This window comes from Sphaeramia orbicularis, chromosome 8, assembly GCF_902148855.1.
Source record: "Sphaeramia orbicularis chromosome 8, fSphaOr1.1, whole genome shotgun sequence".
Lineage (NCBI taxonomy): Eukaryota > Metazoa > Chordata > Actinopteri > Kurtiformes > Apogonidae > Sphaeramia > Sphaeramia orbicularis.
Genome location: NC_043964.1, coordinates 39,054,273 through 39,076,994, shown reverse-complemented (window position 1 = coordinate 39,076,994; position 22,722 = coordinate 39,054,273). Strand labels below are relative to the sequence as shown.

The window sequence follows — 22,722 nt, the reverse complement described above, 5'->3', positions numbered from 1 at the left end:
TCGATAAGGGCAACCAACTAACGATTAATGAATTAATCTATAATTTGCATCCCTAGTCAAGGTTGTCAAAATCATTTAGGTTCAGGTTCCACATACAGACCAATGAGATCTCAAGTAAAAATAACAACACAATTAACTCATAAATACTGACAACTACAACATTTCTTTGTGAAAAGTTATGTGGAAAAAATTTAAGTGAAAAAATTAACATCACACTTTGAAAATATTTACATTTACAAAACTAATCTTTCACAATAAAATGCAAATAAATACATAAATAAAAACAAAGATGAACAACCCGAAATGTGCAATTTTAACAATATTCTGCCTGTTCCTAAATGTTTGGTGCATTTATGGATCCACTGTGATCTGTAGTCGTGTTAATAATAATAAGAGACGTAATATTGTAGAAATTGTTCAAATTTTAGTTCCAAACTCCAAAATTTTAACAATATTCTGCCTGTTACCAAATGTTTTTGTAACATTGTGTGTAATGTACATGTATAAATAATAAGTTGAGGTATAATTTTGTTAAAATTGCACTAATTTTTTCAAATGAAATTTCAGTTTTTCAGGTTATTCAAATCTTTTTTGTAAAATGTAAATATTTTCATAATTTAATTTGGGGTTTTTTTTGTACTAAAACAAAAAGAGAAACTCGGATTTGTCATTATTTATAGGTTAATAAGTCATTATTTTACTGGTCTGGCCCACTTGAGATCAAATTGGGCTAAATATGCCTCCTGAACCAAAATGAGTTTGACACCTCTGGTCTAAAGGGAATGAAGTCCACCTCATACAAACACCATGAACAAACCAGCATCAACAGATATCCCCTAACACGTCTTTTAAATTCTTTATTTTAGGTATGCCTGTTTCTCCTGGAAAAAACAAAAATTTGGCACATGGAAAGCATTGTAAAAAGCAATTTTTAAGATACATTTCAGTATTTTAAAACACACAACAGGAGCTTGGTTCACGCTATGCACTGCTGACACAGGAAACATAAATCACCCTAATATGGTAAATGCATACAAATCCCAATAATAAAAAGGTAAAAGGGTTTTTCATGCAAAGTCCGTTTTGCTTTTCCTTCTGCAGGAAACAAAAACACACATCCTCCTCTATGTCCTTTACAATACTGACCACATGGTGTATATGTATATCAACATTTGACACAGGTATGTTAATTGGTTATGTACTATAAGTACTGTTTAAAGGTATACGCAGGTATTACAGGAGACACTGTAATAAAGAGCAATAATGGAGATAATGAAAACAGAGAACATCTTCAAGCCAGAAAAACTGTTCCATTTACTTTCACGCACATTGTGGACAAAGTGTGAAATCACTGAAGCCATTCCCATCTGCACTTTGTTAGACCAACTTCATTTAGACATCCTGTAAATCTGTGACTTTTATTTACTTTATGCTCTGTCATGCTCTGTTCAAGTACTTGTTTTTTTGGGGGGTCCACTGGAGGACATTGCACTTCACAATGGCTACAATCCTGCAACATTTCAACAATTTTTATTTCTAATCTTCCATAAAATCTGATTTTTTCCATATAGTGGGAACATTTCTGCAGTCTCCCAAAGCTCATTGTACAGAAAATGTAAGTGACTCAATGCTTATCATCACAGACTGATCCACTATGGCTAAAAAAAATCAGATTATGATTCTGTAGACCGCATGTCTGTATTGATGCTATTTGTTCAAGAAAATAAACTGGTAGGATCTATGTCTGGAAATACAAGCAGAACAGTCATTTGAGGTCAACACCTTCATGTCAATACTACTGATAATTAGGGGTGTAAGAAAATATTGGTTCTGCAATATATCGCGATATTTCATTTCACAATACTGTATTGATATTAAAATGTCATGTATCAATATTTTTAGGTATTTATTCAAATGCAGATATTGTTTAGGTTCATTTTTGTTTGTAAATTTTATTTATTATTATTTAACACTCTTTTATTAAATATATAATGTTAGTTCCTTTGTTGGGATTACACAAAAATAATCTTATGATGTTAGTTCTGAACTAATAGAATATGAACATTTGAACAGGATCTTAAACTGTAACGTCTGTAAAACATAATTTAAGTTTAAACACAGGAACATTTTGTGATATAACATTAGATCCTGTTGGGATCAAATAAAAAGGTGTTTAGTATTTATGTATATTTCTGGTGCAATTCAATTGTTAAAGGAAACAATCATTAAAAAAAAAAAGAAATAAAAACAAAAAAAATTTGCCTTTTTAATAGTGTTGTGATATATCATATCATGATCCTAGTATTGTGATTTGTATCATATTGCCTGATTCTTGCAAATACACACCACTACTGATAATTTAGGAAAAGACAACATAACCCCTGAAAATACCTAAAGTTCCCCTGTGATAAAGTGGTCTACGATATGAGGAAAACCTTCACAACTACTTCTTTATATTTCATATCTGTTACAGCTCTAACTTAAGACTTCTGTTGATTTTTTGAGAACTAAATCCTGCCTTCTTATCAACGAGATTATTACTAGCTCGCAAACAAAAGACAAACACACACATATTTCCCTGGCCTGAAAGACCTGTGTCCACATTTACTGCTGCTTATCAGAAGGGATATTCTTATTGCGGACATAAAACACTATTTCGAAACCATAAAGTATAGTAATAATAATAATAATAAAAAAAAAACAAAAAACACCAGTCACAGTGAGTTTTGCCTTAAATCCTTTCCAGTACGACCAAAACAGTAGCGACAGGTGATCAGACAAGTAGGGCTGCATAAGAATTTAAGGGCAAACATTTAGAATGATGGTACAATGATGAAAACTAATTTTTATCTTTCAGCTCTTTTCAATCACACTCTTTAAAGGTGAAAAGACACTAGAAAAAAAATCTTCCTTTTTTCTAACTTTGAAAAAGTGGACCTTGCACCACTAAAACACACACACACACACACACACACACACACAAAACAAATCTCTCAAATATTAGAACATTCTGAAGGAAAAAATGTTGATGTCAAAATCCCGCAGCCCTACAAAACCCAAACCTCGCCTCTCGTCTAGTTTGACCGTTTTATCTCTTGTCTTTCTGCCACTCCTGGAGCCACTTGTGTCGAGTCATAAATGTTTGATGCAACCAGGGGAGCAGTTAGGAGATATGCATCGTACAAACAAACAGTAACAAAAGGCCAGGCAAAATGCTGGAAAGGCAGGCATGGACACACCTACAAAAAAATGCAAACGCCAATTTGCGTTCATTCACAGTACTTATTCGCATACGTATAAACACAACTGACTGATGTGCATACACACAATGTAAACAAACGCCCAGGTACCAGAATCATGCTTTTGTAGAAACTAAATACTAGTCTCTTTAATTGCTTAAATACTAGATAAAAGAAAATCAGAGAATAAGAAATAGTATTGTCTAAGTATTTATCTATTTAACAGACTCAAAGCCTATAGTAAGACTCCATTTCCCAAAAGCATTTTACCATTATTGATCGCTTTGCTCGAGAGCAAATATACACACTGAAAATCAGATATTTGTTGACTTCTGTGGCACAAATTTGATCCTCCAGTGTTTGTCTAATGCAGTGTTATCCTTTTAATACCTACCCTCAAAGTGGATTCAGAGGGGAGCGGAGATGAGATGCTAAAATGCGATTAGGAGACAAAGTCCAGGGCTGTTCTCCATATAGAAACTCATGCACAAGTATGTCAAGCATTCCAGTTCTAGCTAAGATAATAGTAAACATACGGACAATATATTTATAAAACAATGAATAAAAGCACACCAGAATTACAGGCCGAACTCAGAACACATCGGAGTAGCAGAGGGATGAGCAAAATAAAGTTAAATCACAATTTCCACCCGAAAAAAATAAAGTAATAACATGGAATGCTGAAGATATATTCATGTGAAGTTATGCAGTTGTGTGTTTGTGTGTGTGCACAGGGTATCATGACTATAATACTGTTGAAATAGCTTGTAAATTCACTGTATTTTTTTTTTTTTATCATGCAAATAAAACTGCTTAATTATTCATACATTTGTCTTCATTATGTATGTTTTAAAACTTCCTCGAGTTTTTCTAACTATAATTCTGATGTATAGTGAAATCAAACCAAACATTATGTTCACACTGTGAGCAACAAGAAATATGCAAAATGAAAAGAAAAACCAAATTAAGATTTTCATGCCTCTTGTATCACTGTCAATTTTAATTTTGGCAGATTCATGCACAATACTGTACAATATTGGCTTTTTACAGAACTAAAAACTATACCAGGAGAAAGTATATGGAACATAGCAATAAGTCTAATAATAACAATGTTTTAGTCTGACAGCATGACTTTTTTTTCCTCCAGATTTTCTCTAATTTTTCCAAAACCCAATTTCCTCACTTCACCTGAGTGCTTCATGTCATATATATATATAAATATATATATATATATATATATATATATATATATATATCTTTGGGCATTCTGAACTGATTTTCATTCCTGCAATTGATTTGATTGATGTTTTTTTTGTATGTCATATGTTGGTACATGTTATGGAATGAGTTCCCTTTCAAATGATGTCTCATTCATGCATATTGGCCTTGCTGTTCTTCTGTTGTAACCATAAACCTTACTTTATCTTAGTATGTAATTATCGCAATCAAAACAGTCAAAAAACACAAAATAGGAGATGACATTATAAAGTAGTAGTTATTGTTTTCACCACTATTGTCTATGTACATTTATCTGATACAATTTTAGCAGAAATTATGTTCACAGATGACATAATGTATTAACTTATTTTCACGTAACGTATTTTCTTTTTGTCACTAAATATATGATGCCATGGCAGGCAACTAAATGAAATGGACCATTACACTCAATAAAATGTGAGCTTTTTATGCATTTATGAATGCAAGTCAACAAACCTGTAGACCTAATGGTTAGTCAGATTCTGTATTCTGGAAAATTTAGTTCACTTTGGCTAGTTTTTATAAATGTTTAATGTGCTTCTGTGGCATCTTTTGTCATCACCTCCACCAGGAGGTATTGTGATCACTTTGCTTTGTGTGTTTGTGTGTGTGTTTGTTTGATTGTTAGCAAGATAACTCAAAAAGTTACGGACAGATTTTCATGAAATTTTCAGGAAATGTTGATACTGGCAGAAGGAAGAAATGATTAAATTTTGGTGGTGATTGGGGGGTGGGGGGGTGGGGGGCAGATCTGTCTTGGTGGAGGTCTGCACTCTCCGAGTGCTTTTCTTGTTTTTTTTGTAATGTAACCCTGAGATTAGCTAAACCGTGTCCAATCCATGTTACAATCACTCCACTGTGAATGGGGTCAAAGTTATCTGGGCTGTGGCCAGTTCTTGGGCTGCACTACACGAGTGCAGAGAGCTTCTGCGTTTGTGGAACATGCACATGAGGAAGTGTGATGTTGCATTAAAATTACCAAATACAAAAAAAAGCCTTGGCTATTTCCATTTTCAGGGTGTAGTTGCAGTTTGGAGTGATAAGGTTTTATTGTTTCTTAATGCTTTTCTTAATTTTCTAATGTGCTTTTAATCTTCTCTACAGCACTTTGGTCCACTGGGATTGTTTTAAAGTACTTTATAAATAAAGTTGGATTGGATTGGATTGATAATCTGTAGATATCAGAAGCAAGGTGATATTCAGGCTTGTACATCCAGTCCAGACTACTATAAATATGCAATCACCCTATTTTATACGCTTGTACATTTTTGATTAATCCCGTTGCAGCAGTATGGACAAAATGTTTGGTTTAGGCTGTTAAACGTACTCCTAAATGTACGCATCACAGAGTCTTGCAGATTGCGACAGCTCAGTCATTTCCAGGACATTTCAATTCGATACAGAGAAGTAATTATGAATGTGTTTATGTGTGTGTCCATGTGCATGAGTTGAAATCAAGCCTGCTCTGCGGCAGTGGCGGGAGCAGCAGCTCCGGGGAACTCTGGGTTGATAAAGGAGAATCCCTGGAACTCGTCCTGGTCCAGGTTCTGAATCACTTCCTCATCGGGAGGGGTCAGCACCGGCGGGTGACGCGTAAAAAAACGGTCAAAGTTCTCAGCTTCCCGTCCACACTGTTGAGGTGGGATTACAAAAGGGAGGGGAGGGGGGTGGATCGGGTAAGGGGAGGGTGGAGGGGTGGGGATGGACAGGAATGGATGGATTGGGATTGAGGGGAGAGGGAGAGGTAAACAAAAGAAGGGGAATGGAAGGTTGAACCGGGATGTGAGATGATATCACCTGAACATGGTTTCAAATATCCAGTAAAGTCACAGCCCTTTGGCGTGCTGATGTCAACCCTCCATGTGAGGGAGACACTAAGTCAAGCACACGTCAGGTCTTGTTTTTCCTTTTTCAAATATTTGAAACATATTCAACTCCACTTTTAAACAAAACATGGTCACTGAAGTCTCAAATGAACGCTGACCCTGCAGCAGTGCACAATGTGGCCATGAAAAAATCTGATGAAAAGAATTTCATCATGACAAAAATAAGTTGGTATCAGTTTTTAGTTGCACTAGTTGGATTGAATCGGAATTTCTAAGTAGTCGTACAAGAAAATGCTGAAAGCCATCAATTATGGTGTAATTGTGGGTTAATTGTGGGTTAATTATACGCTGCAGCTGCGGAGACCTGCTGAGATACGATAAACTAAATCAGACAGTCAGCTAGTATGTAAAAGAGCTCTGGGAACTACTCAAACCATAACTTAACTCAACTGCTGCACAATTTGTCAAAATCTCTCATTTCAAGAGTTTCTGTAGAAAATGATACATCCAGATTATCTTAAAATACTTTGATGATTCACTAAAACCATCCCTGCTGGAATTTACAGTAGGTAGAATTTCTTTTGCTGGGAAGCAATTTGTAGAAAAACGAAGACATCGTTCATTTTAGTCCACTTCATTTCCTCTTTGTGACCACTGGGAACTCAAAGAAAGCCTATATACCCCTGAGACGTGCGTCCATCTAAGTACATAAAACAAGTTATTAACTTGAAAACTATATTTTCCCGACAGTATGCCTCACAGGGACTTTGGGCCAAGCTATTCCTTTTTTTTTTTTCATCTCCATCACTGCACCGAGCTTTAATTAACACAACAAGGATTCAGTGTCCTCTGACAACATCACCCAGAGGAAAACTACAAACTCATTAAATCTTAGTAACTCAGAAAACCAAATGAAATTAAGCCAGACTGTTTATAGTTTGGGGAAATATGTGAAATGAGAAATACACCAGGGTCAAATAGTATTTGCAGCTAATTACTCGCATTTGTTTTAACCTGTTTGGGGAACCAGATGGGCAGATTTTTCTACCGAGGGGAATGAAATGAATGCCACAAAGTTCAGAGGTATCTTAAAATCAATTCACAATGCTTTAGCCAAGAATCAACTGGTGTCGTAAACATCTCATACTAAAAGAAGCAACCTATGCTTCCCATAAATGATCAGATAGTTTGGTGAAATGCAGCCTTAAATAATAATAATAATAATTAATGTGTTACTCATCAGCACCAGTTGCAGTGAAGATCAGTGGTGCTGTTCAGTTTTAAACAATAAAATGAGTTGTATTTTGAGTGTTTTGTTCAAGTTATGCACTGCAGGACAGGTTTCATTTGAGACCGAGCCCGGGCGCATGCAAATATACACAAACAAACACAAGTAAACTGTGAACACAGAGAGTGGGACAAATAAAAATGTGCGTGTGAGAGGACAGATGGGTGGATGCATGGCAGTACACAGTGAACAGATGGGTGGACTGATGGAGGGATAGCTGGACAGAGCCTTTAGGAGGCAGATGGATAAATGGATTGACAAGAGGATGTTTGATGGACACACAGATGAAAGAAAGTTGCACAATATTTTACAAAACTTTAAACAAACAAACAAACAAACAAAACAAAAAATAGAAATGAAAAACCATGGTGATGACATGAGTGTCCTGTATGAGTAAATGAGTTGGTTAGCTGGTCTGTCAGTCGGTCACACACTCAAAAGATCATCAGACGCCACAGTCAAAGCCAAAAACAGGTTGTGAAATCAGAAACAGAAGCAGCTGCCCTGACTAGAGCTGGACAATCTGGCCAAAAAATCATATAATGACCACTATTCATGATCTGAATCACAAGTTCTGACCTCTGTTAAAATGCAGGCTAGTTACAATGACGCTAAAACAAGGTTTCTCCTCTATATCACCAGGCTTTTACCGGACAGAGGAGGGTTTTTGGCTGTTATTTGACTGAAAACATTACTTAGGGCTGTTTTTTAATGAAACACTAAGACAATGGCCAGAAGAAACAAGAAACAAATCTGTTCACTGATGAAGTAAACACTAATCCACATACATCTGTGGTAGCCGCGGTGTTTCCCATTATTCACATAAGACCGTGGAGGCCTAATTTGTCCTACTGGAGTTAAATAATGAACTAAAAGTGAAGTTACTGTAATTCTTCACTGTCTGAGGTAATTATTTCTTTAGCAACAGCAAAACAGCTAAATGCTTAAATTCTAAAACCACACTTATTGCATAAACAGATGCCAAAGAACCATTATAAACTAGTTTAAATCAACCTTCCAGCCTAATTATATTAACGCTACAAACAGCCCACAATGCAACACTGAGATGTTACAGATGCTTTATAGCACAGGTGTCAAACATATGGCTCGGGGGCCAAATCTGGCCCGCCAAAGGTTCCAATCCGGCTCACGGGATGAAAGTGCAAAAATTAACCTAAACAGTTAAGGTTGTCCAAATCATTTTGGTTCAGGTTCCACATACAGACCAATGTGATCTACAGTAAAAAATAACAACACAATAACCCATAAATAATGACAACTACAAATTTTCTTTGTGAAAAATCATGTGGAAAAAATTTAAGTGAAAAAAAATAACATTACACTGTGAAAATATTTACATTTACAAAACTTCTTTCACAATAAAATGCAAATAAATTCTTAAATCAAAACAAAGATGAACAAACCGAAATGTGCAATTTTAACAATATTCTGCCTGTTACTAAATGTTTTGTGCATTTATGGATCCACTGGGATCTGTAGTTATTATGGATTGTTGTGGTTCGATGCTAAAATTAGGAAAATAGTATTGTTTGATTGTTGTGTTAAGTTAATGATAAAGGTGTAAAAGCACTGAGGGGTAGGATTAAATAAGTTCATACTTCTTCCTACTCCTTTTTGACCATGCAATATTCAGACTTGTATGTACTTGAAGATAGATTCTGTCCATTTAAATGTTATTTTGTTTTTGTCTTAATTTGCTTTGTTTTGTTTTATTTTGTTTCTTTGCATGTCATAAATAAATAAATAAATAAATAAATAAGTAGTTGTGTTAATAACACATTCACATTTCACATTTTAGTTCCAAACTCTAAAATTTTAACAATCTTCTGCTTGTTACCAAATGTTTATGTAACATTGTGTGGAATGTACATGTATAAATAATAAACTGAGACATCATATTGTTAAAATTGCACTAATTTTTCAAATGAAATTTCTGTTTTTTCAGGTTATTCACATCTTTTTTGTAAAATGTAAATATTTTCAAAATTTAATTGGGTTTTTTTGTACTAAAACAAAAAGAAAAACTTGGATTTGTCATTATTTATAGGTTATTAAGTCATTATTTTACTGGTCTGGCCTACTTGGGATCAAATTGGGCTAAATATGGCCCCTGAACCAAAATGAGTTTGACACCCTTGCGATATAGCAAAGGAAAATCTGCACATTTTTATTCAAACAATGATTATAATGTGTACAACTGTCTGAAAAGCAGATGATATGACACATTACGATTAATCAGGATCTCAGACTGTGAGTCAGTCCCTCAGCTGTAATCCTGACGAAACTGAACCTGCTGTAGCACAACGCCATCTCACACCATTCTGACACTGTAGGAAGTGAAGAAAACTCATCTTCAAAACAATTAAAAAGCACAATAACACCTTTTACATCAAATAAGAGCTTAACGAGACCTAATTTTTTCTACCTGGGTACCCAAATTTGTTCTTTAAAAAACTGTGAACTGTATTTGCTGTTCTGCATTGAAAGAGAGGCGGGAAAAAAAGAAGAGACAGCTCAGAGTTTTAAGACAAAAGATATTCAAAAGACAAGCTCAAACAGAAGGTGGAAAAAAGAGAAGAGAGATCAGACAACATATGTTAGTAGTCACATCAGAGGACTGAGGCACACACCTCAGTGTTAAAACAGCCCAGTGTATACAGTATACGGTCAGCTTTAACACACACACACACACGCTCACACACACACACACACACACACAAGTGCAAAAATATACACTTTATGCGCAGACACTGTTGTTTATTCGCACAAAAGAAGATGTACATACATACACACTGAAATCCACACACAAGAATGTATTGCCCCAGTGCTAGTCATGCTTCACACACACACACACACACACACACACACGCACACACACACACACACACACACACGCACACGCACACACACGAAATCTCAGTGGGTCAAGACAGCTGCATAAAAAGCTCAACTCAGAAAAAACTGTGAAGCAGTAGTGTAGCCTAAAGCTGTGTGTGTGTATGTGTGTGTGTGTGAGAGTACGAAATGACATCATTCTGACTTTACTCATGATCAAACTAATTTTGTCGTACAGCGAATGCTCACAAAAGAAAAGCACAAACACACGGTTGTTTAAGGTCACTGTTTGTGATGCTGCGTGGATGTTCTGTTATTCTCCAGAGGTTTCATCTAAACTCCATCTAACCCCAACAACGATAAAAAAAACCCTCGTGGACAATAACAACTGCACCGGTTTCAGAGTTTTCCTCAAAACCCCAAATCTACATAGCCTTAATCCTACTTCTACTCCTTCTTCAGCAGTATCATGGCCACACATTCCCTACCATCACCACTCTCCTCCTCATCACATCATGACTTACCTGTGTCCACAATAGAGAAAGGGGGAGGCGACACAAATATGACATTTAAGGTGAAAAGACGAGACAGAGAAGAGAAAGATGTCAAAGCAAAACTAAGGAAGTCAGAATGAAAGACAGAGAAGGGTGTTCAATTTTGGATCATCAGCATCTTCACCCAGAGTATAAACTTGTGGTTTGTGCCGCTGTGGGTGATCATTTTCCCACGGTGCCACTCATGACTTACAGCTCTAGGCTTGAACGGCGGCTGCACTTCCTTGTTCTCCAGTTTCTCCCAGTCCATGTAGCGGAAGAAGCTGTGCTCCCTGATGTCTCTCTCTCCTTCCGGACTGCAGCCCAGTCGCTTCGCTGGATGCTTCGTCATCAGCTGGACAGACGGACACAACACAGAGGGTTACGTCTTCAAAAACTCTGTCTCTTTGCTCTGTTAGTTTTATTCTTTGTAGTTGTTTGCTGCAGTTCGTGAAAACACCCACTTTCTGTCACCATCCCTTAACCCTTTATAGGGCACTCCTAAAAATAGTCTGAAATTCAAAATGTCAACCTTCGTGTGTTATTGGAGGACATAATAAGACTTTGTTACTTTTGTGAAATCTTTCTATTTTTTTATTACGTAGAAAATAGAGGTTAATGAAGTTACCATATTTGGTTCCTTACTCACAAGTGGAAAAAAATCCCAGAAGTAAATATAAAAAATAGCAATGGCTACTGCCACAGTACTGTGGCACAAAATATTGGTTTGTCTATTGCCACAGAGCCAATCAAATGTTAGCATTTGTACTACAGCCAATCAGGGATACTGTTACATGAAGTCATTAGCCTCTTGTAGGGATTAACGATATGAAAATTTCATATCACGGTTATTGTGACCAAAATTATCACGGTTATCATTATTATCGCGGTATTATTGAAACTGTGCTCAAAATGTTCAAAAAGTACTTATACACACACTGAAATAATTTAACCAAGTTGTACTAAAAAAAACCCAACAAAAAAAATAAAATAAAATAATAGGCACAATGTAACTTCTGTTGGCAGAAACATTCTAATATTAACCCATAGTGGTCTAAGCCTATTTTGTCCGTTTTTCAGTACTTTTGATTTTTCCTTTATATATTATATAAACAAATGTTTAGAATACCCATGTGTGGTATATTTTTTTTCAGCACAACTTCATTTATATCATCTGCCTATTATTTTTTTTTTACTTTAACCTACTATATCAACATAAAAGGACAAAAAACACACAAAAAAATATAAAATCTTATTTGAAAAATGTATGTAATTCATTGCATAAATAACACAAAGATGCTTAACGAACCTTTTCAAAGACTTTAAAAGTGAATATTGGTTCCAATATTAGGTATATAAATTAAAATTGTAATAAATTAAAACTGTACTTAAATATTTGACATAAAAGCAGATCTTTACAAAGGCGTTTTCTCCGGAAAAGTGCAGTAATCAAACATGGTTATCATGATAATTAGAATTTAAACGATAATACTAACCGTCTGCAATTTTACCGCGATTTATCATTATACCGGTAATCGTTACATCCGTAGCCTCTTGTTTTTGCTTTTTTTTTTACTCATTATCCTCTTGTTGCCACAGTACTGTGGTGATATATGGCACATACTTCAGTTCATTCTTTTGTGCATTTTGCTACCACAGTACTGTGGCAATTAATGGAAGAAATGACAAATTAGTGATTGTATATAGTATCAAATAGGAATTATTGCTCTTAATACTCAATATGTTGTTTTATGCTGTTCTTTGCTCTGGGGGCTGGAGAAGAGCCCCCCCACCCCCCCACCCCCCCGTTTGAAAATCTTTAGAAAAAAAAAGGAAGAAAGAAAAATAAAAGCTACTCCATCTGGGAACTGAACCCACATTTTCCACACTGCAGTCCAACACATTACAGAGTGAGCAAAACGTCTGCTGTGTCTCAGATCGACATATTCGCCTTATGATTGCCTTAGTACTTTTCGGGGTGTACATTACAGTCTAGACATGATGTAACGAGGGCGCTGATTGGCTTTGTGGTAATGGACAAACCAATATTTTGTGCCACAGTACTGTGTCATTAGCCACTTCGATAAAAAATACAACCAAACCACATTGAAGGTGAAAGGAACATGTATTTTAGAACATTAGAACATCACTTTTAGAACATTAGACCAACATAAGTGCTGATCCAGACCCCTGTCCACATCCACATTCTCCCTTTGAACATCATTCCTTACATTAGTACCATTACTTCATGGCACCTAACAAAGCAGGTACACTCAGTGTTCATGCAGAGGTGGACCTTACAGACCCTGTAGACCACATTGGACCTGAGATTGTTGACTTACTGCCCTCACTGGAACTGTTGCTGTCACTGTCTTGTAATGCAATGCAGAAATGACCAAAAATAGACACTTGCCCGATAACGAGTAAACATGGGTTGCATGATCTGAATTTGTTGGTTAATTCCTCTTCTAATATACAAACTTCGCCTTGTATATATAAAAAAAAATAATACAAAAAACACTTTAAGTAGCTACTTTCCTGTTGTGTCTTTTTACACTGTAACTAAATCCTACATGACAAGTCCTAAAACTACAGACCTTTTATTGGAGCCTTTTGCAATTCTGTCTATTTGTTTTTTGGTGTATTTGTTTGTTTGTCTGTTTGTTTTGATGATGCCTATGTCATCTTTATGTGTATTTTTAATTTTTAAAAAATTTACAGCGAACAACTGATGTACTAATGTTGGCTGTTTTATGTGTTGTTTCTGTCACCCGCCTAGGGACTGCAGATGAAAAGTAGTTATTTTTATGAATTCTTGCATATTTACATGGGTGTATTTTTTATACAGCAATGTTCATAAATGTGCATGGTCCCTATTAAATAAACCAATAAATAAAAATAAAAAAATTACATAAATGTACAGGCAACTGCACTTCAATTAATTGTGCATCTCTATTTGTTGGTTTATTTATTAATGTTTTTGTATTTATTTATTTATTGCTTCTTCTTTGATATTGTTCCACTGTTTGAGAATTTTTTGCTATATACAGGGTGTCCCATAAGTCTCCATACATAGGAAAAATAAACGTTTCTTGACATAAACCATTTTTATTATATAATATGCTCTATATGACTGCCATTTTGTCGGGAACACATTTCAATGCGTGTCCTCCACTGCTGAAGAACTATAAAGAAGAAATATAAAGAAATACATGTTAGAACCATATGTATTATGTCTCCTATGTATGGAGACTTATGGGACACCCTGTATAAATAAAATGAACAGTGGAAAACTGGATATGTAAACCGTGTTTGTTATAAATGTCCAGTAATAAAGCATTGTAGGTAAAATTTTGCATCTCGACACAAAGTAATAAGATACGATCCAGTATGATGCAATATAATAGGATACAATACGATATATCTTTAACTTAGATCCAACCTCAGGATGACCAGGATGGACACTGATCAGTCTCTGTTTTTCACCCTGTGTCTCCAGTATGTCTTTGATCTTGTCACTGGTTCTTCTTTGACTTGAAACACACTTCTGCTGTATAAGCACTACTGGTATATATATAAAAAAGGGCATTTTCACAGCTGTTTCGTACCTCTATGGCTGCAAAACTCAATCATATGTGTGCATGACGGTGAGTATAAGACGGTCATTTGTGGTCAGGTCTTGGTGTGGTGTTCTGCCCCACTAACATCTGTTAAAGATTGTAACTCTGATGGAAATGTAGCGGGAAACGACATATACTTGGTTAAGTGGGTTGCAAAACAGCTATTACAAAGAACTGGGGAAAGACAGAACCACCAACACAGGAGCTGTGGATCGGAATTATTGAACAGGAAGCTGAAATGGACAAAAAGTGGAATAAATGGATGGTTTACAGAGCTCAGAATGGTGGAAAGACTGGATAATGCGAATGTATTGAAATGTGTGTGATGTACCCAAGCAATGTTGGCTTGTTCGTTTATTTGTTGTTTTGTTAAATATATGTGTAGAAAATTTCAATAAAAACTTATGTGAAAAAAAAAAAAAAATCTGTTAAAGATTTCCTCAAACACATGAGCAGCCTCTAATCCAAACGTTATTGTTCTCATAGAAACCTTTCTCGGTCAAATATTGTTGCACCAGAGGGCTGTACCACTGTTACATATGGAGACTTTCTATTCTCTATTAGGGCTCCATGTGCTGAAATCTCATGTGTTCTGCATTTTGTAGTAATAATTGAATACAAATCATAAAACAAATCTATGAACTATTATTAATAAAACTATCTCTTTATATATTTTAACATAAAGCCACAATAAAACTAGCTTCACGATTTATCTTCTTGCTCATATATTACAGTGTAATAGTGATAAGCCTGCTAGATTGCAGGCTAAATGCCTTTAATTATTGCGTTTTATGAAGAGCGGTGCTTTCACTTGACATTTACATATAAGCTAAGCTGTAGGCATAATCCTACACTACAACGCAGGTCTTTATCTGATCTATTCTCAACAGTGCGCTGCTGCGATGCCCCAAATTTCCCCTCTGGATTCATTAAAGTTTCATCTCATTTATTCCTGTCTCTCTCCCCTCAGTGCTTCCATCCATGAGTCCTTCTTTATAAATAAATACCATTATTGTTATCAACATTCCTACCTTTGTGTCTTTGCTTTCTTTTAAACATCCCTCCTTCCTACTATCTATCATCTTAGATGTCTCCCCCTGAGGATCCCACATAAAGCCACCAAAGCGCCGCCTACAGATAAATGAATAACGACTGTTTTTTTTTTTTGCTTTTAACCACAGCAGTTTTTCCAGGGGCATAATTAAGGACCGTTTATGATGTCTGTCCACACAAAACCTTAAGAACAGCATCAAGGCTGGTGACGTCAGTGTGTTTGTGTAGGTGGGTGCGCCTCCCTCCGGAGAAGCAGTCATAACTCATTACATTAGAGCTAAAATAACATTTTCCATGGGTCACTAAACCTTACACTGTGCACATATGAATGCACACACACACGTCCACATATCATCCTGATTTTACTTGAATTTATATTTATTTCATTTTGTACCTGCACACTGCTGACGGTTTAGAATTCATTAGTTTGCTTGTTCTTTATGAAGCATTAATTATATATTATTAAAATATATACTCATCTGCAGATACTAACAGAAATTACCAGCATTTAGGTATGTTCATTTAAAATCATTTGGAGCTGTTTTTTATCATCAGGCTGCCCTTAAAAGTGTTCAGTTTGTGTCTCTGCAGAGCTAGGGAAACATGTTACTTTGCTGTAACTAAAAAAAAAAAAATAAATAATAATATTACTGACAAAATGATAGCTTCAAAATAGAATTACTGTGTCTGTGAGTGCTGCTGGCCCGGCTTTTCTCCTCTAACATACAGTGAACCTGAACTGCACAGGGGTCATTCCATGGAAATTCAACCAATGGTCCCCACATGACCCCCTTAGAAAATTCTGAAAAAATTCACACTTGTTCACCTACCAGATAAACGAACACATCCAAAATTTTAATGTCATATCTGTAATAGTTTAGGTGATACAGCCCTTTGAAAATTTATGTTTTTTTTTTTTTTACTTTGCAAATTTGCCATTATACTGTTAAAAATGCCATTTACACCTATGTTTGTATACAATTTGAAGAAAATATAGTCACGCAGTAAAAAAAATACGAAAAATAGAACCAGTTCTATCCCAAAGCTAAAATTTTGTGCATAACATCTTGAAACATATATGAAGACATGGAAAAAATTTCAAAATTTTCATTAACTGGCCACATGGTAATTTAGGTGCTTAAATAAAGAGTATTTTTGTGAAAAAATGAAATTGACCCATTTTATTCATTGCCTCACAGCAACACTTTTCATTAAAATGTAGTCCTTTTGCAGGATATTGTTGCATCTTGATCATAAGAATCCATGCAAAAAAATGAGGTCTCTACATTCATCCATTATGGCACAGTGCAAGCCTGAAGAGAGAGGACATTTGGAAGAATTAGCCTTTTCGCCTGATTTCAAGGCCCCATGGACCAAACATGAAGGCACCTACAATTATTTTGATGCAAAATATGGTCTTTTCAGGGGGATTTCACTCCAGACAGTAAGTTTCAGCTGTGTGGCTTGAATACCTAAGGAGATAGAGCTCCTCAAAGTTGGCTGAAAAGCAAATTTGCAAAATAAAAAAAAAAACATTAATTTTCAAAGGGCTGTATCTCTGAAACTATTACAGATATGACATTAAAATTTTGGATGTGTTCGTTTATCTGGTAGGTTAACAAGTGTGAATTTTTTCAGATTTTTCTGAGGAGGTCATGCGGGGCACTTTCTGAAATCTGGTTGATTTGGGATGGAATGACCCACAGGGGCTTTGTTGAAGCAATGAGGCAAAACACTACTTTAGGGTGTAAAACCATTTTTGCATCATTATAAAGCTTTTGCAGGACAAATGAGGCTGCCACGGTCTAGATTAATAGGAAACACTATCACACATGTACACGTGTTTACTTCAGTGAGCAGATTTGTTTCAGGGTTCTTCCAGCTGTTGTCAAAATACTGCTAAATTCTACTGGTCCAAAGTGATTTTTTAGGGCAATAACAACACAGTAAAAAGCCATCATGCACAGCCTAAACTCTACAGAAACATCATGAAAACTAGGGGAAAACTAGGCTGCATTTCATAGGAGACAAACTGTGATTCAGATTCAGATGGGTTGTGATCAGCCCTAAATGTGCTTCATCTCCAATCTTTTCTAAAGGATGTTGGGTGTATAATGTGGCTGAAACAATGTGTGTACTATACTAGGAATGAGGGTATTCATTTTTAAAAACTTAAACTCCACATCATTTCCTCTATTTAATAAAAACAAAGTGTCTGATCGTATTTTCTTCCATAATAACGTGTCATGAAAACTGAACCTTACAGTGGACTCCAGTGGAAATGACTGCATGTGTTTATATTAAAGGAGTGATATTTTGCTTTTATTAAATGAAATTATGCATTTTAAAACATTTCCCTGTGGTCTACACAAACTGTAAATGCTATGCTTGGGTCTAAATTCTTCATTAATTCAATTCCACAGGTCCATCTTCAACCCTATTTCTGAGTAATGACACCAGAAAGGTTGTTTTGAGCGCTGGCCCTTTAAATGCAAATGAGCCACTTCATGTCCCACCCCCTCCAGGTTGTTGGCTGTACTGCTCTGTCCCGTTCAGCCACTTTCGTTGGAAGTCTTGACCTTATATGTGCAAATGTCGTGACGTAACTAGTTATAAAATGTAACAAATTAAGTAGGAATTGAAACAGGTTGTAGAAATCCACTCGATTTTTGCCAGAATGAATATAAAGATAGCTTTGCAGCACCTGGAGGGTTCAAATTCAAACTTTATGAACTATTAGGGTCCAAATACACAAATAAATGAACCAAAGACTAATGAAAGTGGGTTTAGCAAAATATGACCCCTGTAATGTCTACATGTCTGTGCAGGTTCCGACATTCAAGCTGAAACATTCAACCATGATGATTACAACATTCATATGCGCTAAAAATATTCTAATATATTTCAACTCTAAAAATGTCTTCATTGACAAAAACCACATTATTCTCATCAGTAACATCTGACAGTACCAGATGAAGGGAGACAAAGCTTTGGGAAGTGGAACAGTGTCATTATGATTTCAAAAAAAGCTCATTTTGATCATCCTGAAAAGAAAGAATGTGTTGTAAAAGGTCCACTCTTGAGCTAAACAGGTGTAACTTAGGCAGGTTTTCACTTCAACAACCATCACTACCTAGTTATGGAAATACAGGACAAAAGCCTGCATGACTTCATGGAGGAAAGAAGATCTAAGACACTGCAGTCTGACATTAGACTCATGACACAGCAGCACCTGGGGCCTGAAATTACCATGACAAGTCCATGCAAACCTCAAGCCAGTCTAAGTATATGTTTAGACTGCAGGCAAATGTGTCCCAAATCCAATTTTTTTGCCCATATGTGACCTGTATCCGATCTGTTAAAGACAGTTTGAACAGCACAAATCCAATTTTTTCAAATCTGACCTAGGCCACTTTCATATGTGGTCCCAAATTCAATATGTGTCTGATATTTTGCAATGCAACTTCAGTCTGAAGGGAAGGGCCAGGTCGCATTTATCCCATCTTTATGTCATTGAAATGCGACAAACATCACAATTCTGTGTCCCAGAAGGAGAAAACGTAAAAACGTACTTACTTCTGTAAACACAATGCCTGCCTGCGTGGTCACATATTACATCAGGACCTCTTTTGCACATGCGGGTCACTTCAGGGTCGCATTCAGTTCATACTCAAAATTGATAGAAGTCGCATTTAATGTGTAATATGAATGAGCGCACAAAAAAATCAGACATCACCAAAAAATTTGAATTGTGCATTAAGACCTGCAGTCTGAATGTAGAATAAGTCACACTGGTGGACCATCAGCTGCACCCATTTAGAGTTACACTGATTGATTTCAGCCTCACAACCAGGGTTTAAAGACACTGGCTCAAATATACAAGTGTCATCACAGACCTGTTTCTGGGTGAAGCCTTTATTTTGCATCATGTTACATGAGTGTATGAAGCCATGAGACTCATCACTCACATTCAAGAGCTCCCAGACCTTCACCTACTATGCCAGGACCCTGTTTGTAGCGGGTAAAACCTCCATGAATTAAGTCTGGCGGCTCCATACATGAACTGAACATGTGACTGCAAAAGGTTTTACAGCAGACAGAGTTTTTATGAGCCTTCTCAGACAGATGCTGTAGGTGAATCTCAGAGAAAAGATAACATCAGTTAAATCTGTGGGACATCTGTTCATGACAAGGAGTTTTTTCAGTGATACCGTCCCTAAATTGGTGGAATCATGCAATTAGAGAGATTCCAGTCCATCAGGAAGGTCCCTTACTCTCATTTTTGTCTAAAATGAAAACCACAAATCAAGCATCAGCTGGACCACAGGGAAAGGCTAAATATGGCTTTCAGAGCCATTAAGTAGTTCCACATACTATGTGAGGTATCTAATGATATACACATGCAATGGAAGAGCATTGTTCATCAATTATGATTAATTTGGAGAATTGTGTCTGTGATGTAAACATCCTGAAATGCCAAAATGCTGCCACCATCATTCAAGAAGCATCATTTTGTTAAGAATAAAGCATAAAAATCAACAAGTTTGTGCTTCTCTAAAAAATCTAAGATAATTTGACATTTTTCTTGTATGGTCATGTATATTTAGGTTTATATGTCAGATGATATGACACCAGGAAACAATTCATGTGAACAATAACTATAAAAATCTGTATTTGTTTACATAGGTGTCCATGATGATGCCTGTAAAATGTAATTTTAAATTGAAAAGTCAAATGATGTAACCAGCTAAATGAAATATGTGGTGTTCATAACATCTATAAAAATATAAGTTTTAAAGTGCTTTTATTGGTTTTTAAAACTCTTAATGGTCTTAGCCCCATTTATTTATCTGATTTGCTTTTAACATATGAGCCCTCTCAGACCCTGAGGTCCTCAGGTAGTAATCTTTTAACTGTTCCCAGAGTCCACTCCAAAACTCATGGTAAGGCCTCATTCAGCTTTTATGGCCCCAAGCTATGGAACAGCCTACCTGAGGACCTGAGGACCGGAGGACCGGAGGTCTGCTGCGAGTGTTCATATTTTTAAAAGTAAACTCAAAACTTTTCTTTTTAGTTTAGCTTTTAATTAAGCTCTTACTGTAAACATTGCTTCACTTTGTTGCTTTTATTTTTAGTTACAGCTGCGGGACAGTAGGGGGTTTGATGTGAAGCACTTTGTGCTACATGTACCATGTATGAAACGTGCTATACAAATAAAGTTTGATTGATTGATTGATTGATAAGTCAAAGTATTTTAATGTTACTATTTAATATTTTTGTAGTTTAAAAGTAATTTGTAAATCTAAATTTGTCCCATTTACTTTTCTTCACTTTTAGCGGTTATAAATTATGTAATTCTTTTCAAATGAAATGCTTTTTTTTTTTTTTTTGCTCTAATAGTCAGTGTGCTAAACGCAGCTATTTTTCTTTATTGGAAAATGATGCTTTGATAAAAGATGTGTGTGTGTGTGAGTATGTGTGTATGTGTGTATGTGTGCATGTGCTTCACAGCTCATACATGTTTAACAACACATTTGCACAATTAGCCTTTACTGTAGAATCATGTGAACTCGAGGCCATCATGTTCTTAACACTATAGCACTACAGAATATTGAAGCAGCTTTTGTGTGTCTATGTGTGTCTATGTGTGTGGTCCATCATCGGTTATGAAATATGGATGCTGGTTATGGTGGAAGCAGGGGAGTGGAAATGTCTCTGATCATTCTCTTTCCACACATGTGAACACACACAGAGCAGAAGTCGACATATATATGAAGCACATTCTGTTCAGGAAGAAGTTTGACTCTTCCAGCCTATACTGTGTACAACATCCACAACTGATGAAATGACAATGTGACATCAGCTTTAGGTACAAGCAGCCGCTCCAGGAAAGAGCACCGAAATGGTTACATTCCTGAAAATACACTGCCTGACAATACCAGTATTAGATTAGAGGTTTGGTTTGTGTGTGTGTGTGTGTGTGTGTGTGTGTTTGGTATTGGTTGTGTTCACCTACATTAAACAAGAGGCAGATGAAACAAATCAGAATTTACTGTACTTGTACAGGTTTAAAAACAGGCCTGTGATTCACTTATCCAAGAAAACTTTTTGAAGCTCCTTTTTGACTGAATATTTATTTTTACTAAACTCGTACTCTGAAACATGATGATCCAAAGCCAGAGAGGACAACATTTCTTCATAGGACAAGACGTTAATGCTATAGCTACATTTTCCTCAAAATGTAAATATCTTGTTGTAATGGAATAAGAAGGCTTTATGTAGACATACACTTAACCCAAGCAGTGCCGGCAGGGTGCTGTGGGAGCTGTGGGGGAGGACGGAGGCGAGCTTTCATGCTCCAGTGAAGATCCACTGTTGTAGAACTACAAGCCAGTAATCATCACTAATACATAACACAGCCTGTGTGTGTATGTGTGTGTGTGTTAGTGTCTCAAACAGCGTGAACATATTTGTCATCAATTTGCCTATGAATGCCTTCGAATTCAGTAGGAGGATGCATGACTAAAGTCATGCCAACATATCTGTGCAAATGTGCATCTTAATTCATGCTTGTACTGTATGTAAGTTAATATGTTTGTGTGGTTGCAGAGCTTATGCACATATTGAACTTTAAAGCAGCGTATGACGTTCCTCCTCTATTGTTCATTAAATCTGTAAAACCCCAGTCATAGCCTAAGTATCATGAATCCATTAGTCTTTCAGTGATTACACACCTGAATCACTTCCCTCACGGTGAACAACTTCAAAGTGTATTTCATCACAGTCTGTTTGTTTACATACCAAACCAATATGTCACTCGGGCCTTTTCGGAAATTTTGTTGCAAAGTACAATGTGGGAATGGGAGTTCCACACAGCCGCACTATGGCCACAGCTGCAACAAACACAGAAATGGCTTCATTGCCTCTTGCTGCTGCGGCTGTGTGAAATTCCAAAAAGGCCCGAGTGACGGTATGGTTTTGGTTTGGTATGTAAACAAAGAGACAGCTTGTGATGGAGTCATCTTCAAAGTTGTTCACCATGAGGGAAGT

The 22,722-nt window shown here is 36.2% G+C and overlaps 1 protein-coding gene and 1 long non-coding RNA gene across 3 annotated transcripts in view; both read right to left on the bottom strand.

The window, feature by feature from the left end:
* The window catches only part of prkcbb (protein kinase C, beta b), a 199,517-nt gene that overhangs the window by 19,406 nt on the left and 157,389 nt on the right, over positions 1 to 22,722 (bottom strand). Inside the window, exons 16-17 of one of the 2 annotated variants that reach the window (XM_030141269.1) lie at positions 11,214 to 11,354; positions 5,297 to 6,127 (exon numbers count right to left, since the gene is read on the bottom strand). In XM_030141269.1, coding sequence (XP_029997129.1) covers positions 5,951 to 6,127; positions 11,214 to 11,354 — 318 coding nt within the window. In that variant the 3' untranslated portion in view covers positions 5,297 to 5,950. Of the gene's footprint in view, positions 1 to 5,296; positions 6,128 to 11,213; positions 11,355 to 22,722 lie in introns of those variants that run through there. The other variant, XM_030141271.1, reaches the window with a different exon arrangement.
* Positions 833 to 5,175, bottom strand: LOC115424167 (uncharacterized). The gene is made up of 2 exons (XR_003936059.1): positions 2,350 to 5,175; positions 833 to 1,795 (listed from the first exon to the last, which is right to left on the bottom strand). It is a non-coding gene; the product is annotated as an uncharacterized LOC115424167 (long non-coding RNA).